Raw genomic sequence first — 14,888 nt, 5'->3', positions numbered from 1 at the left:
AGGTGACACCTATAAATCACCGACTGGAGTCCAAAACCCCAAAATATTTTGTTTAGTACTAAACAATAGAAAGAAATCATATTTAAACAAGATTAAACAAAATTGAGAAATGTGTCAATCAAATGCAAACTCTTTATTTCTGTTTATTAAATCTAATAGCTTTATCTCTTACTGTAATTATAACCTCACTAAGTGTATCATATATTACCATATTATTAGCAGCTATGATCTTTTTGAGATTAAACTAAGATTAAAACCAGAACTCCCTCTGTGTGGTTGTATGCTGCCACCGACCACTGCAGTTTCAGTTTATATCAGTTAATTAACAGACTCATGAGGTCGCTGTGACCCATCATCACCCAAATCTTATCAGTTCATTTCTGAGTCTAAGTGAACATTTGCGCCAAAATTGAAAAGCTTCTCTCAAGGCATTCTTAAAATAACGTGTTCACAAGGCAAAAGGGTTTTTTGTGAAGTGAGTGACTTAAACTTTAACGTCAAAATTCTTCATCTTTGACTCCAAGTGAGCATTTGTGCAAAATTGGAAGACGTTCCAAGTGTTCACAAGAATAAAAGTGTCAGAGACGTACCAACATATGTACATATGGATGGACAACCTGAAAACATGGCTCCGGCCACTGGTTGTCACTGGTGCAGAAGCATAAATATGGAAAGCTTATATGTACTGTGGATATTGGTTTATATGATAGTAATAGACTGAGAGCTGCATCATGTGATGAGTGAGAATGAGCAACATCGTATTGAATGACACACAAAGCAGAGAGACACTTAGACCCCTTACGGCACAATATTTATTCAACAATATACAGATTAATTTCTCCCTACATATCAGACTGATCCTCGGTTGTTTTTTTAAATTTACCTTGCTCTCACCTTTGTACATTCGATATTTACAAGATTTAAAATAAGTCTTTCTCTCCATTTATACAACAGCAGTGGTACAGTGTTATCACATCTTACAGCAGCTTCCCTCGAAGCATCAATATTAGATTCATCACCGATCATCTGTTTACATTTCATACACTGGCCGACGTCTTTGAGCCACAGAGGAGCAAACTGACATGAGGGCTCAACATGCATCAGAAGTCCACATGTGGCGTTCTCTCGTATTTTACCCACATGAGAGGTGCTTACTCTGTGGCACCACAACAGGGTGTACAAACGGAACTGTTGAATGAGGATGCTGTTGAGGACTCGCACCTTAAATATCAGCTTAAAAGCATCAGCCCCATCCCACCCGACAAGGATTAATGAGAGCCCATATACCGAGAACCGAAAACAAAAGGGAAAAAAGGGGAAAAAATGTTGCATAGAATCAATTCTGACTTCAAGAACAGAAATTTTGGTGCTGCCATTTTTAAATGTGGCATTTTGATAATCTCCTGAGACCTTCCAGACCACGGAACATTTTTTTTTGGTTTTGAAATGAAAAAATAAAAATAGATAGCTGTACCCTTAGACTAACAAAAATAGCATTGTGTTGGATGTGACATCACATAGAAGTACTACTTTAAAGAGACTTAAACCCTGCATTTAGTGTATACACATTTGCACATCTATATATATATATATCATTTATAACTATCTTGAGGAGAGAGGTGGATGGATTAAAGTGCATTATACTGTATGAAAACCAAGCCCACAGTTATCACATGCAGGACAGGAAATGAACGTTGTCCACCAGCAGCAACAGCTGACACGGTACGAAGTTAACGAAATATTTCCACAACCTTGAAGAGGTTTTCTTTTTTGTAAATGTTAGTGGACCATGTGAGGATTTCTGAGCTGATAATTCTGCCAAAAATAAATGGAAGATAAAATAATCAGCCACAGCCAATCAGACGTGTGCTAGCCGGCGTTCATTTCCCGCCCTGATCACATGCAAATAACACCAGACACTGAGGGATTACTCTAAGTCAACATACAGTACCAACATGGCTGCTGGTAAATCTCGGTCAGGGGCACTCATATTAATGACATGAACACGTCACCAGTTTTAAAAACAGCAAAAAGGTGCCACTCAACTCACAGCAAAATACAGCAAATGGTAACACGGCTCGCTGGGAGCCACACAGCACAGAGGATGACGGCAGACAGACCAGGTGAGAGCGTGAACTGCACTCTTCTTCTTCTTCCGCAGTCCAGTCCAGCAGGAGGAGGAAGAGGAGGAGCGCCGTGAGGCCAAAGAGCCAGCAATCGTAGGCGGTTTGGCCTGAAATGTTTAAGGTGGAAGCGCACAAAGGAGCAGTGGCCGTGTGATGGCTTTTCAGCACAGCAGGAGCGCGAGTGTGTGACATTTTCACTGCAGACTGAACTGACTTTTATATACATTAATCATTCACCCTCGTTTTCAACGAGCACGTAAGCAAGACTTGGGGAAATGCAATACAACAGCTGACGGCTACAGTACACAGACGCTTACTATACTGCTTTTTAACGTGAACAGCAATGCTTAGTAATGATTGTGAAAGTACAGTGTGTCGCACACACGAGTGACGAGTGAAAAGATGGTTCATGGCAAAAAAGGTGAAGCCGCATCTAAGGGCACGTTGAGCCACACGTCCAAACATCCCTTTTTTTGTGCCTTAAATTTAAAATAAGACAAGTAAACAGAAAAAAAAGGCATTTTTAACTTAAGACACCCAAGCGAAAAAAGATTAAGAGGATGTGTGTTGGCACATCTGGCAGAAGACGAGACTTGGGTTTGACTTGTTGGCCGTAAATCACGCATCTAAAAAAACAGCAGTGCTTTGCAGGGAAATAAACATGCAGACAAGCACGCCATGTTTTAAAATCACTCAGTCTGGGCAGGGAGCACTACAGAAGGCTAGCTAGCACTGTGCACAGATGCAGGCATTTATCAGCAGAGAAGATCCAACTCCATGCACGTGAGGAGAACAAAATTGCACTTTGAAAATCATTACATAAATAAAAAGATAAGCGGGACATTTCTCTTGGTAAATTATCAGGTTAACCCCCAGTGTGGTTGTTTGATATATGACAGAGAATATGAAAACCTGAAGACAGAGGTTGTGTTCTCGTTTTGCAGCGCGAGTTTGTGCACAATGTGATTGAACTGAAATGCGTGGACCAGAAATTCAGTCAGAACAGATTCTTCAGTGTCGTTACAGCTGCAGTGTGAAACCATATTGGTGCCTCGCTATACTGGTCGAGGGCTCCGGTTTCAAACCTAATGGGGTCTTTAATCCTGCATCTGATTGGGAGACAGGTGTCTGAGTGGCAGGTGAACACACAATGAGGTAGAACAAAATGTTTCATGAGCATCCAATCAGAGCACAACAAGACCACCTTCATGGTTACTGCTGATGCACAGTGACGAGTACGAGCCTCCAGCGGCAAATTCAACGGATCAGAGACAATGCCACGCACAAGCCTCGACACCAACAAGTGCTTTCAGATTGCAACGGTTTAAACCAGAAAAAACAATCCCAATATAAAATACAGTCATTGCCTTTAGCTTCAGACACAAACCTGCACCTTCTCAATGTTTTTATCCAGTTCCTACTCGGGTTTTATATCAAATCACAAGAGGAATTCTTTCCTCCTGTAGCTGCACAGTAGTGATTTGCCTGGTTAAAAGTCTGGGGCAAGACAAACCCTTATCACATTCCAGTTTGGTTGAACAACAATCTTAAAAGTTTTATAGATCAAATCAGATCATTATTATTATAATAATTTTCACAATAAAATTAAAGTCATGGGCTGAGAATCATTTGGATCCGACAAAATCTGACTTCAGCAAAGTGAACGAAAACAAAATCTATCTTCTTTGGATTGTAATTAACTAAATATTTAAAGAATTTATTTTTCTCCGTAAAACCATTTCCACCAAACAGCAATTAAGAAGGAAGATAATCAGCAAGAACGATTGCACGTGAGCCCGGGAATGACAGGGAAGGAATGAAGAGAACTCTTCTCCACATGAGCGACGATAAGTGTTATTGCTGATTCATGAACTCAAGAAAAATCTGAAATGTCATACTTCCCCTTCAGCTAGCGTGGCATCCTTACGACTTTTCTCTCCACAAAGAGAGCAGTGACTCTTTAATGCTCCACTGTGGTTACAGAAGTGGGCTGTTATGATTTTACTACTTTTCTTGTTGCATTCTCAGTAACTGCAGGCCAATTTTTATTTAATGGATGATGAAAGGGTTTGTTCCCAAACACACACACACACACACACACGTTAACGCACAGGTAGACAGGAGTTGTAGTAGTCAGGCTGTAATGGTGTGTTCACACCGAATGCGGATCATTTGTGTTTATTCAAGTTAATCGAAAAACTGGGGAAGCCAGCGCTGTTGTGTGTGGGTCCACAAGCCCACCCGGAACAGCACACAGCTCAGGGACTGTCACCGGCTCCTACAGGAGCTTGGTCTGGATGACTGTGGTTTCCAAGGCCACCTGGGGCTGATTAGTGAAGGGTCTGATCACTCTCTAGCTCGGGTCGGTCCCAGGGCCGAGTCCGCGGAGTTTCATTCTCAGCGCTGATTGGATGATGCAACATCGCACTACGCAAATTTGACGCCCGAGTTCAAATATTTCAACTCGATTCACTTTGTATGAAATTACGCCATGTTCGGTGTGAACAAGCCTTTATGGTTAGGTTTTGTCTGTGTGTGTGTGTGTGTGTGTGTGTATTATGCCCTGCACTGCATGTTAGACCTGTGATATGATCTGCATGTTGAAGCTGGGGGAGCGGGACTGCTTGGTGAGGGGAGCTCCAGGAGACAGGAGGTCCTGGGCATCCTCTGGCCTGATCAGGTGCTCCTCCTGCAGGCTAATGGTGGAGTGGCGGTGGGAGCTGCCTGCCGGACGCTCCCCTTCCTTGTCTGAGCCTCCCAGTGCCTCCTCTCTCTCGTCCTTGCCTCCGTTCAGGTTGAAATTCATGCAGTCAAAAGACTTACTGGAGGAGGTGCTTCCAGTCCGCACCAGCGTGGGCCCGACAGGGAAGCTCAGGTTCTTCTTAATGGGGCTCAGCTGGATGGCATCCAAGGTGATACTGGCTGGAGGCGACTGCTGCCTCTGGTGATGCCTCCTCACAGCTGCCTGGTGATCAGTAGACAATTCGGCCTGTTTTTCCGCTGCTCTCTCTCGATCCCTCTCCCTCTCCCTGTCCCTTTCCCTCTCCCTCTCCCTCTCCTTGTCCCGTGACAGCCGGGCTGTGATGGCTTTCTTGATGCTGCTGCTGCTGCTGCTGTTCAGGCTGCCGCCCCGCGGCCCCACGCTGCCGCTCGCCTTGATGCCGCTGGGCTGGCTGCTGTTGGAAGCCCCGGAGGAGAAACCCTCGTCTGGGTCGTTGACGTTGAAGGAATCCTCCCCACCGCTCATGCCATCAGCATCTGAACACGAACATACACGAACATACAGAGGAAGAAAGGATGATAGATAAACGGAGAAGTGGGTGAAGCAGACAACACATGACATGATGACAAATCTGACTAATATCTGACTGTGATGCAAACTTAACCCTTTTGCTTTCAGTCCTGTGGAGCAAAGTTAAATTGTACTTTTAGAAATTAACTTCTAAAATACAAAATTTCACAGTAATCTAGAGAAAGGACAAAAATGTTGTTGCTGATTCTCATCAATTGTGATGTCAACTGGCCAGCTATAAACTAATGAGCTACTACTGAGCAGTGACAGTAACATTAAGTGTTTAAAACAATGCAGAGGAGGAGTCTAATTTATCAGCCTTCTAGCAGGCCAGCACTAACACTGCCTCTTGTCAGAGCGTACTGGTTCATTAGCTCACTCTTGTACCAGACTGAAGAACAATTCAATACAGTGCACAATGACCTTGAGCTCTGATGATCTGACGTAATCCAGATTGACTAAAAGAATGATTGGCTGTATGTTTAGGAAAAGTGAGAGTTCAATAACCAGCTTGATCAGTGAGCAGAGCCTCATTTAAAATATCAAACATTAACATTTCCTATCTGGTGATAATTTCGTTGAATTCATACAGGCACAGGACAGAGCTGAAGAAATCTAAACAATTAAACAGTCTTAGTCCATTTAAGACCTCATTGTTTGAAAGCTGGAAGAGAAAAAGATGATAAACTATGTTAGGTAAAAAAAAATCAAAAGTTATTGACATACAATATGGAGGAAAACGTCTGTTAAAAGAAGAGGCAGAGAATCAGCCGTCTGTCTCCGTCATGCATTGTTGGGACAAGCAGAAATTGGACCACAGGGAAACGCAGGCAGCACCAGGACTGACATGCACATAACATGGAGAGAAGACACATGCTCTCCCCTCCAGCCCCATCCCTCCTTTCTCCCACAACGCTGGCCTGGTGGTCACATGGTTTGGCTGGCTGAGACGAGCCTGCGGAGCCCGCTGAGGCGAGTCCGTAAACCTCATCAGATCAATAGCATACCAGTTAGGGCTGACAGACCACACGGCTGAAACGGGGGCCTGTCTGCAAGCCATCACAAGCCAACCCAATCCCAAACGTCACAAACACAGGAACAATTAAAAAAGGACTGAACCAGTATTTTTGCATGATTTAACCTTGACTACAGTTTGGTTACGCAACGCTCATTTCATTGTGCTATGAAAATCAGCCTGCAGAGGTTAATCCACTACAATAAACTGTTTTTCTTTGCCACAATTTTGTAATTTAAAGTCCAGATGCTTATCACAATATAGTGACTGAGCTAATTTCATGAGGATTTCTTTACAGTTACATCTAACTGCAAAGTATAATTTGATTAGGTACCCCCTCATGCCATTATTTTTGATCCTACAATAGCACTTAGATGCTGTTGTAGATATCAAGGGAAAATCTATCAAAAACATATGATATCCCTGTGCAAATGGTTATTACGCAGAGAAAATAAAATCCTAGTTAACAGGGTTAAACCTGCCAAACCACCAGTGTGGTAATACCAGCCCCAAAATTGTGTGTTATTATTAATTTCTTTCTGCAAAAAAATGTCCAGTTAGTGCACAGATGCTGGGTGATAAATCTGTCAAATAATCACTTTTTCGCTGACTGGCAGATTTCTATCAATAAAACACATGTGAGAATTCTTTGAAAGATCATGGGAAGAAGACGGGATGGTGCTCCAGACAAACACTGACCATAAAGTTTGGGAATGGGACTCAATCTTCGACATTCCACGCATGGAAACGGACACACACATTCAACAAGACAAAACGGGCCATTCGAGAGGTCCTGGCAGGTAGTCAAGTCAATAGCTTTAGTTGTACCAAGAATTATGTTTGTTTGTCCGGTCCTGTCATTTCAAGTGTTAGTGTTCCAGGGTTTCATGTTCTAGTAAAAAAGATCAAAGCTTGCTGTGGCGTGCGCATGCATGGTGAAGGGCTCGTTCCCACTCACTGAACGGAGGAAAAATGAACGCAACACAAAATGAGCAAACAATAAAGCTGTTGGACAGAAAAAAACAAAGGAAGGCCTCATTCTGCAGGATGGTGGCAGCAGATGGATGCCGTTGGCCTGAGTGACCCAAAACTTATGGCGCTGTCGAACATCATGAGGGACAGTGCGAGACAAAGGTTTCGGGTACTTTGTGCCGGGTTTGTAAAACGAATATATTTTTCCGGTTAACACTAAAAAATCTAAACCATAAAGCCAATTATCAGACATGGAGGGTTGAGAAAACCCAAGAGTAAAAGGTTATGCTGCAGGTTGGGCACTGAACATGCTCAGTGAGTGACAAGGGCAGCAGTCTAGCAGTCAGACGCTGGAGGATGCATGATGAGGATAGAGGCAGGATATGACATGATTACAGGCCCATGCAAAATGGCCACTAGTGACACTTCCTTCAAACCCAGAATAGGCGACTCTTCCACTCTTCTGTGAGATGACAAACAGTAGCTGTCTGGTAGTAGAGGGGTTGTTGGCTGAGGGTCTTATAAACTGGATGAGTTAGTATACTCTGGGGGAAGTGAAGAAAAAGCCAAAATGGGAAGAGCAGAGTTAAGCCCCTCGACTTGGAGAAGGGATAAGAGGAGGAAGAGGAGGATGGGGAGGATACAGATGGAAGTGGGCACCTCCTCCTGAGACCCTCTCTTCTCTGAGCATCCGCCCCTGTCCCCTACCCTCAAGTGTGATCGGGGGAATGATGCTGCTGCTGCTGCGGTGGCTGTGAGCTCGCCCTCGTCTTTCCTCTTTGGCTGCTGCGTCCCAGGGAGTGTGGTGGTGGTGGACTGGGCTAGGAGGATTGACGATGAAGCTCAACTCTGCATCGGCTGAGTAGTCAAAACAATCTGGGAGTCAACAACACAGACGGGGAAACGCGTTTCTTTAGTGGCAGCAAGCGTCAAACGAGTCGGGTCTCATCATTGGCACAGAAGGTGTGTAAATTCATGAGTAGATTACAAAATATAGAGCTTATATCTTAAAAATTAACTGCTCCATTAATTGCCCATCTACTGGGTAAAATGGAGTCAGTAGACTCTACAGGCACCATTTTGTTTTGAAGTTTCTCTTATACCACAAACAGTCATTGTAAAATTGAAATACAAAGCACAGAGCACACTTAAGACAAAATGGGTGGCACAGGCACTGCAACACAGAGACTACATGACCACAACTACATATTATAAATGACACAAAAGACCATTTGGACGATGTTCATGGTGTGACTGGGTTACAAGAGAAGGTTTTCTTCTCACTGCTGAGGACAAACACCAGAAAAATCATTTTCTCACCAAATAGATCCGTCTTGCGGCCTTTTACTAATAAAAAAAAAAAAGGAACAGCTCGTGAGGTTAACGGATCACTGGTCCTTCTCCTCGTTTCCTTTCCAAACTACTAATGAAATACTGTGCTGTCTCTTCTGCTGAGATCTGTCTTGCATTGAGGCCTGGTTCACTTCGCTGCGTGTGTGTGTCCAAGATTTCCCTGCGTCTCCCGGTGCTTTTTGTCTTACCCTCTCTTTTCCAGCGGTGGCGCCGTATGGAGGCAGTTGTGATGGCTGAGATGGAGATGCGGCTAATGGTGGGCGTCACCTCCACTTGGAGCACTTTGCGCCCCTGTGACTCGTTGGGAGCACTTTCTGGCAGCGAGTTCTTCATGGCGTTCCCCAGCTGGAGACAATACAAACACAGATGAAGATCAAAGATAATATTCCAATATCTAAAGCCTGATGACTGTTTTTAATGGCCATTCTGTGCTGATTTGAGAAAAACATGGAGGATCAAAGCATTCTTCTTCTTCTTTAGTGTTTTAATTTTTTACTCAGGCTGCACATGTACTGTGCTGTGTGTAATTGACTCCATGCACACAATCCTATTGGTCTTACCAGGAGAGGTTGGGAGTAAAGCTCCAGCTGAGCTCTGTACAGAATGTCCTCCAGAGCTTCCCGCCCCATCTCCCATTCTCCATTGTATCTGGAAATCACAACCCAGAACAGGACACAATTACACACGCATTGGTATTCAAAGACATCATGTTGTGAAGTAATTATCTTTTGGGAGTAAACAGGAGTGTCTGACAACATGCCTTGATGTCTGAGTCACATCCCCCTGAACTATTATTAGTTACCTAATAATGTCTCCAGCTACAGTGAGGGAGGGAAAGAGGTTGGACACGTATCCATTATACTCCACAAATTTGTATTAAGCCGATTCAAGAACTATGCAAAAGCGCATGATATTTTTATCACTCATCTCTTTGCTGGATAGATAAAATTAAATTGGGAGTGTCCCATGACAGTATTTGTTCGGATAAATCCTGCACGTCACCCTCTCTCTCTCTCTTCATGTGGCATTAGCAAACATATTAACCTAAATCTCAGAGTATCCTCCAAGCTGCCAAGGTCCCTGAGCATGTGTGAAGCCGGGGATTCATGTTTGTCTGCCCTTCACGTGCACCTGCACCTGCACAGGCCAAGGGTGAATATGAGAGCTCAAGCTGGCAATGAGGCTAATATTCTGCGTCACGCACAGAGGCACAGACTTCTCCTGTTTGGTGCTGCGTGCCTTCATTTGGGGGGGGGGGGGATAAGACAGTACACACCCTCATTCTCTCCCACTATCCTTGCTACACAATCCTTAACAGCAGTGATTCCAGTCACTATGGTATCAGGGGATCCATCACTGAGGATGAGCTGTCATCGAGGAGCCGTAATCAGCTTTGCAACGACTGTCCCCATCGCAGGATGAAATCACCTGCTCCCACAATGCACTGCTGATGAAATCAGTCAGTACAGTGGGGAGCCGCTGTCCTTGGTAGAGTGCTAGCATATGGCGTTAAGAGATTTTCTGCAGTAGACCACAGCAAACTACAATGGAGACTGCTCTCATTAGAAATGTCCCACAAAGGCAAACAGTGAAAAAAAGCTGTGATATCGAACTCATAAAGAAACTCCCTACACACGTCTGAAGAAAAATGGATTAAAGTCATTTGAAATGGGTTTACTCAATATTAAAAACAATGTTTAAAATGACAATCAAGACATTTGAAAATGTTTCTACACCTTGATTGGAGTCTACCTAAAATAAATTCACTTGATTGGACATGATCCTAAAAGGCAAACACTTGTCTATAGAAAGTCTCACTGTTGACAATTCCCTGTAAATACCAATCCATGAGGTCAAAGGAACTGGCTGCAGAGACAGGACTGTGTTACTGTGTGACACACTAGGGAAGGTTGTCAAAAAAGTGTGGTTTCCATAATTTTTAAATGGAAGAAGTTTGTAATTTTTTTGGTTTTGCCTAGGTATTATTATTTTTTACTTCAGCTTTAAAAAGATACATACATGGCATGATACACGGCAGTCAGCATCTGCACCATGAACTCAGGGTCCAGCAGCACACGGTTGCATGGATCCCGCCAAAGCTTCTGTTGCTGCCGAGGGAAGCCACATACACACAACCTGAGGAGGGAATACACACACACACAATGACAAAGGTAAGTAAAGTCAAACAAAGGCGGTTGAGACAAAGGTTTAGAGATATTTTGCTTTTAAAATTCTGTGCGCTAAATCCTCTGAACGCTGCAGGAAGTCACAGAGCCTGGATGAGAAGAAGAACAGCTAAAGATGAAACACATCAAACAGCAAGCTAGGGAAGCCATTTTCTTAGGTCAGGTGAGATTAGATGGCGGGGTGTTCTGCATCGGAAACTGAAAGAGGGAGTGTTGTTCTCGTGCTCTGAAACCTTCACAGTTTGCAGTCTGTCTAGACAGAGATTGCTTCAGGCATTCGTCTGCTTGCGAGCAAAGGGGAAGTCTTCATATCCTGAACAGTCTTCACGCTGAAGATCCAGTACAGGGCCTCATATTGTGAATTCCATATTGATCCTTTCTTCTAACAACAGGGCATTTCACAGACAGACACGTATCCACCAGTAATGCTTTCATTTTGCCAATTGCACAACTGAGCTCTAACGAAATCGTACATATCAAATCCACACAGTATAGAGGTTAGTGTATGGCTACAGGGTAGTAGCGATGATTTAATCCCCATTTCAGGAGAGTGAGTGATGAGGGTAGATGAGGGGAGAGGGAGGTCACTAATAACAGAAGGGATGAAAAAAAAAAAAAATAAGACTTGCATGTTCTGCATTTGTTTTTCTTACCTGGAGCTCATTCTGCAGACCGACTTATACGAAGAGAGGGGCATGTACACCACAGCAGAGTTGTAGCAGAGCATCAGGAAACACAGCACTTCAAACCTGCAACCGCAAAACACAGTCAGAAAAAAAAGAAAAATTATAAAGACAAGAGAAAGTAAAGTCAATATTTGTTTTCACGTGATATCACTTAACCTTTCATGGTATCGGTATCGACTACTACATTTTTGCAATCGTGACATCCCTATATATATATATAATCTGTATGGTGCCCTAGTGGTTTATGTTGGTAAACTCTGCAAATCTCTGCGACCTAAGGTTACCCAATATACAATTCTCTGCATAGGTTCGCAAAGATGTACATTTTGTCCAGTCCGGGACCTCTGTTCATAAAAAGTCTCATGTGTCCACCACATTTATTCATAGAAATGAAATGAACAGTCAAAAGATTATTTGACATATTACAACTTTTAATGTGTAGGATTCAAGTTTGCCCGTTTTTTTATCCATTCTTGTTTAAATGTGACAGCAACTGACCGACGTTTTTATTTCCACTTGATGCAGCAGTGCATTTCTTCTATAGATAAGTGAGGAAAGGGGAGATTTTTGAAATGGTCCCTTTTGCAGCATTACAATTAGAGTATTATAGACACCACTGATAAAAAGATTTATGTGGTAATGAAATAAAATGAGAGCAAAATGAAACTACCCACTTTTAATTGATTGGTTTCCAGACGTCGGTACAAATGTCAATATTGTACATCTCTTGGTGCATTTCAGCTTTCCAGTGTGTGAATATGTGCATGAGCTTGTGCTTGTGTGTACGTAAGGGCCATAATTGAGGAGGTAAATGTAAATGTAAATGTCATCAGTGTGTGAGAGCTGCCACCTCTCAGGAGCTTCAGGCTTTCTTCACATAAACTCTATCTCAGCAGCAACCACACAAATAGATTTCCAGATAAACTATGAGGCCTGGCCCCGATAAAATCCATTCAATATACTTATGTCGCTCTATGTTCATCGTATCCGGACCATGTTGCTCTGGACAACAGGATGACCTGCGTCATCTGCTCTGCCCTAACATTATCAGCTCTGGTAGTTCAGTCCGTTTCTGCACATGCATCGTTGCCAACAAACAAATGTACAAAGAGTGAGTCTACTCCTTTTAGTGTGACAGAAAGGCATATTTTTGTCAGGACTCCAGTGTGCTTCATTATTATGCCAAGATTATCATTCATCCACAGCAGCAGAGAAAGTGTCGGAGCCAAAAAAGCTTTCAGGCTTGCAGCGTCTGGCCAGAGGGGGCTGAGCGACAGTCGAGGGTTATGTTCTGATCATCTTAAAGGGTCTTTTTCATATTACATGGGTGGATGGATGGGATGAAAGGTAAAGAAAAGTGTTTCGTCATGAAATAAATAAATTAATAAGAGATGAGATAAATTATGACACGAGATGGACGACGTGTCTCCACTTCCTCCCACTAACCAGAAATTAAGCTAAAAATATCCTGGATACGAATTTGTAGCCAGAGTCTGCACAGTAGCGATTGTGCGATGGAGCTGCGGTAGCCAGGTCCCGTCGATACCTTCGCTCGACCAATTACAATTCAGTCTCAGCTGTCAAACAAACATCAGTGTGAAGAAGAACAACTGCCTAATATGACGTAAACAAAATTATTTGACATGTACTCTGACTTTTTGTTTTGGTCGATATCCCATCCATGAACACGGAGGAGGCAGGATATATAACCAACCTGACCAGCTGTGATCAAGACGCTTTAAGTTCACTTTAGGAGAGCAGTTATGTCGTCCATCTTTATACACCGTCTGGTCTCAAATCATTCACTCCCTGTTAACAGCTGGCTGAGTGGGAGCCGTACCTGTTCTGAGCCGTGAAGGTCTCTCTCTGTGGGTGGAGGCCGCTGTACACCACTCTGATCAGGTCATGTTGACACAGAGCCCCCTCTGTCAGTGCTATGGACCCCAGACTAGAAGGCTAAACACACACAAAGAAACCACAGTTAATCAAATACTTGTTAACCATGTCGGCTTTTGCACCACGACAGTAAAATTACAGCGAGGATGGTGCGATGATGTGCACTTCAAATAGTTAACTGAAAAACTGGGACCTTCGTTGTGCTCAGATGGGAAACTGCTGTGATTAGTGTTCATGTTTTATTGCAGCTGAATTAGATTGCCACTGGACCTCTGCCAGAGTCTCACCTTTGGTCACCGTAACTGGCAGCACTTGACTTCTTTCTGTTGGGCTCATTTATCTGTTTCCAAACTCGGGAACAGACAGATTTTAGTCGATTAACTGCTGACTGTACAACTCGTCCACTGAAATCTATATGTTGCAATTTTTCTTGTAACTTCTACAAATTCCTTCATGCAACATAAAGCTTAGAATTTATACTCTACTACCTTTCAAATTCTTGATCCAGGTTTCTATTTTAGTCTCTCCTCTTTAGTAAAAGGCATCTGCACACCTATAATAACAGTTTCCTGAAGCGTTTTATAGTGGAAGTGGCCACCTTGCCTCGTAAGAATCGCCTGTAGTAACTTGACAAAAACTAATAAACTTTAATGAACTAAAACGTTCTTTCTTCAGAAGAAAGGTCACAGTGTTTATTTGACACATCAAATGACCTTGTTTAGGTCGTCATCTACCACCTAAACTGACCATAACACGAGATGCAGAATGATTTAGCTTTAACACTTCTGCTTAACAGAGTTTTCTGGTAGAATATCTAGTCTGCTTTTGCTCAAACTGTACGCTTGCACTCATATTTTGTTGCTTGGCCAGATTTCCTGTGCTCCTGCGTTAGGTCTACTCCTCACGCTGCTTCTGCGCACGCGTTAAACATCTCGTCTTGGATTGTTTTGTGCAATTTCATTCGTCAACACTACACCTAGCATTTTATTGGTTGGGGATTTTTGACGGACTTGTTACACAAAAAATCCAAGAGTGAAGGAGAAATCAGAGAGCACACGTTCACAGAGAAGCAGCGTGAGCGCAAAGAGATGAGCTGAAGCTGGCAAATCTAAGCACAAGCAGGATATACTTGAGTGCAAGCCAAGGGAATTGAGTGAAAGCATTGCAAAATCTGAAGATAAAAAACAATAAGCCCTGCTCTCAAACTGAAACACATAATGAGCAAATTAGTTATTTTCCTATGTAAGATAGAGGAAGAGGAACAGGTTATGACTTAAGTAATCTAAATTTATATTCACATGAGAATATGTCATTAGGCAACGTCATTCTGATGGTGTGCAGAACAAAAGGCACCTCTTCATT

At 43.0% G+C, this 14,888-nt stretch overlaps 1 protein-coding gene across 4 annotated transcripts in view; it reads right to left on the bottom strand.

Moving 5' to 3' along the window:
• Positions 1 to 14,888, bottom strand: part of LOC117754776 (protein FAM126B-like) — a 52,439-nt gene that overhangs the window by 11,144 nt on the left and 26,407 nt on the right. For 2 of the 4 annotated variants that reach the window (XM_034574002.1, XM_034574000.1), the window contains exons 7-13: positions 13,471 to 13,586; positions 11,598 to 11,693; positions 10,778 to 10,894; positions 9,319 to 9,406; positions 8,947 to 9,103; positions 8,114 to 8,281; positions 796 to 5,384 (exon numbers count right to left, since the gene is read on the bottom strand). In XM_034574002.1, coding sequence (XP_034429893.1) covers positions 4,702 to 5,384; positions 8,114 to 8,281; positions 8,947 to 9,103; positions 9,319 to 9,406; positions 10,778 to 10,894; positions 11,598 to 11,693; positions 13,471 to 13,586 — 1,425 coding nt within the window. In that variant the 3' untranslated portion in view covers positions 796 to 4,701. Of the gene's footprint in view, positions 1 to 795; positions 5,385 to 8,113; positions 8,282 to 8,946; positions 9,104 to 9,318; positions 9,407 to 10,777; positions 10,895 to 11,597; positions 11,694 to 13,470; positions 13,587 to 14,888 lie in introns of those variants that run through there. The other 2 variants (XM_034574001.1, XM_034574003.1) reach the window with 2 other exon arrangements.

This window comes from Hippoglossus hippoglossus, chromosome 21 (assembly GCF_009819705.1).
Source record: "Hippoglossus hippoglossus isolate fHipHip1 chromosome 21, fHipHip1.pri, whole genome shotgun sequence".
NCBI classification, from domain to species: Eukaryota; Metazoa; Chordata; class Actinopteri; order Pleuronectiformes; family Pleuronectidae; genus Hippoglossus; species Hippoglossus hippoglossus.
The sequence above is the reverse complement of the archived record's forward strand: the minus strand, read 5'-3'. Positions and strand labels throughout refer to the sequence as shown.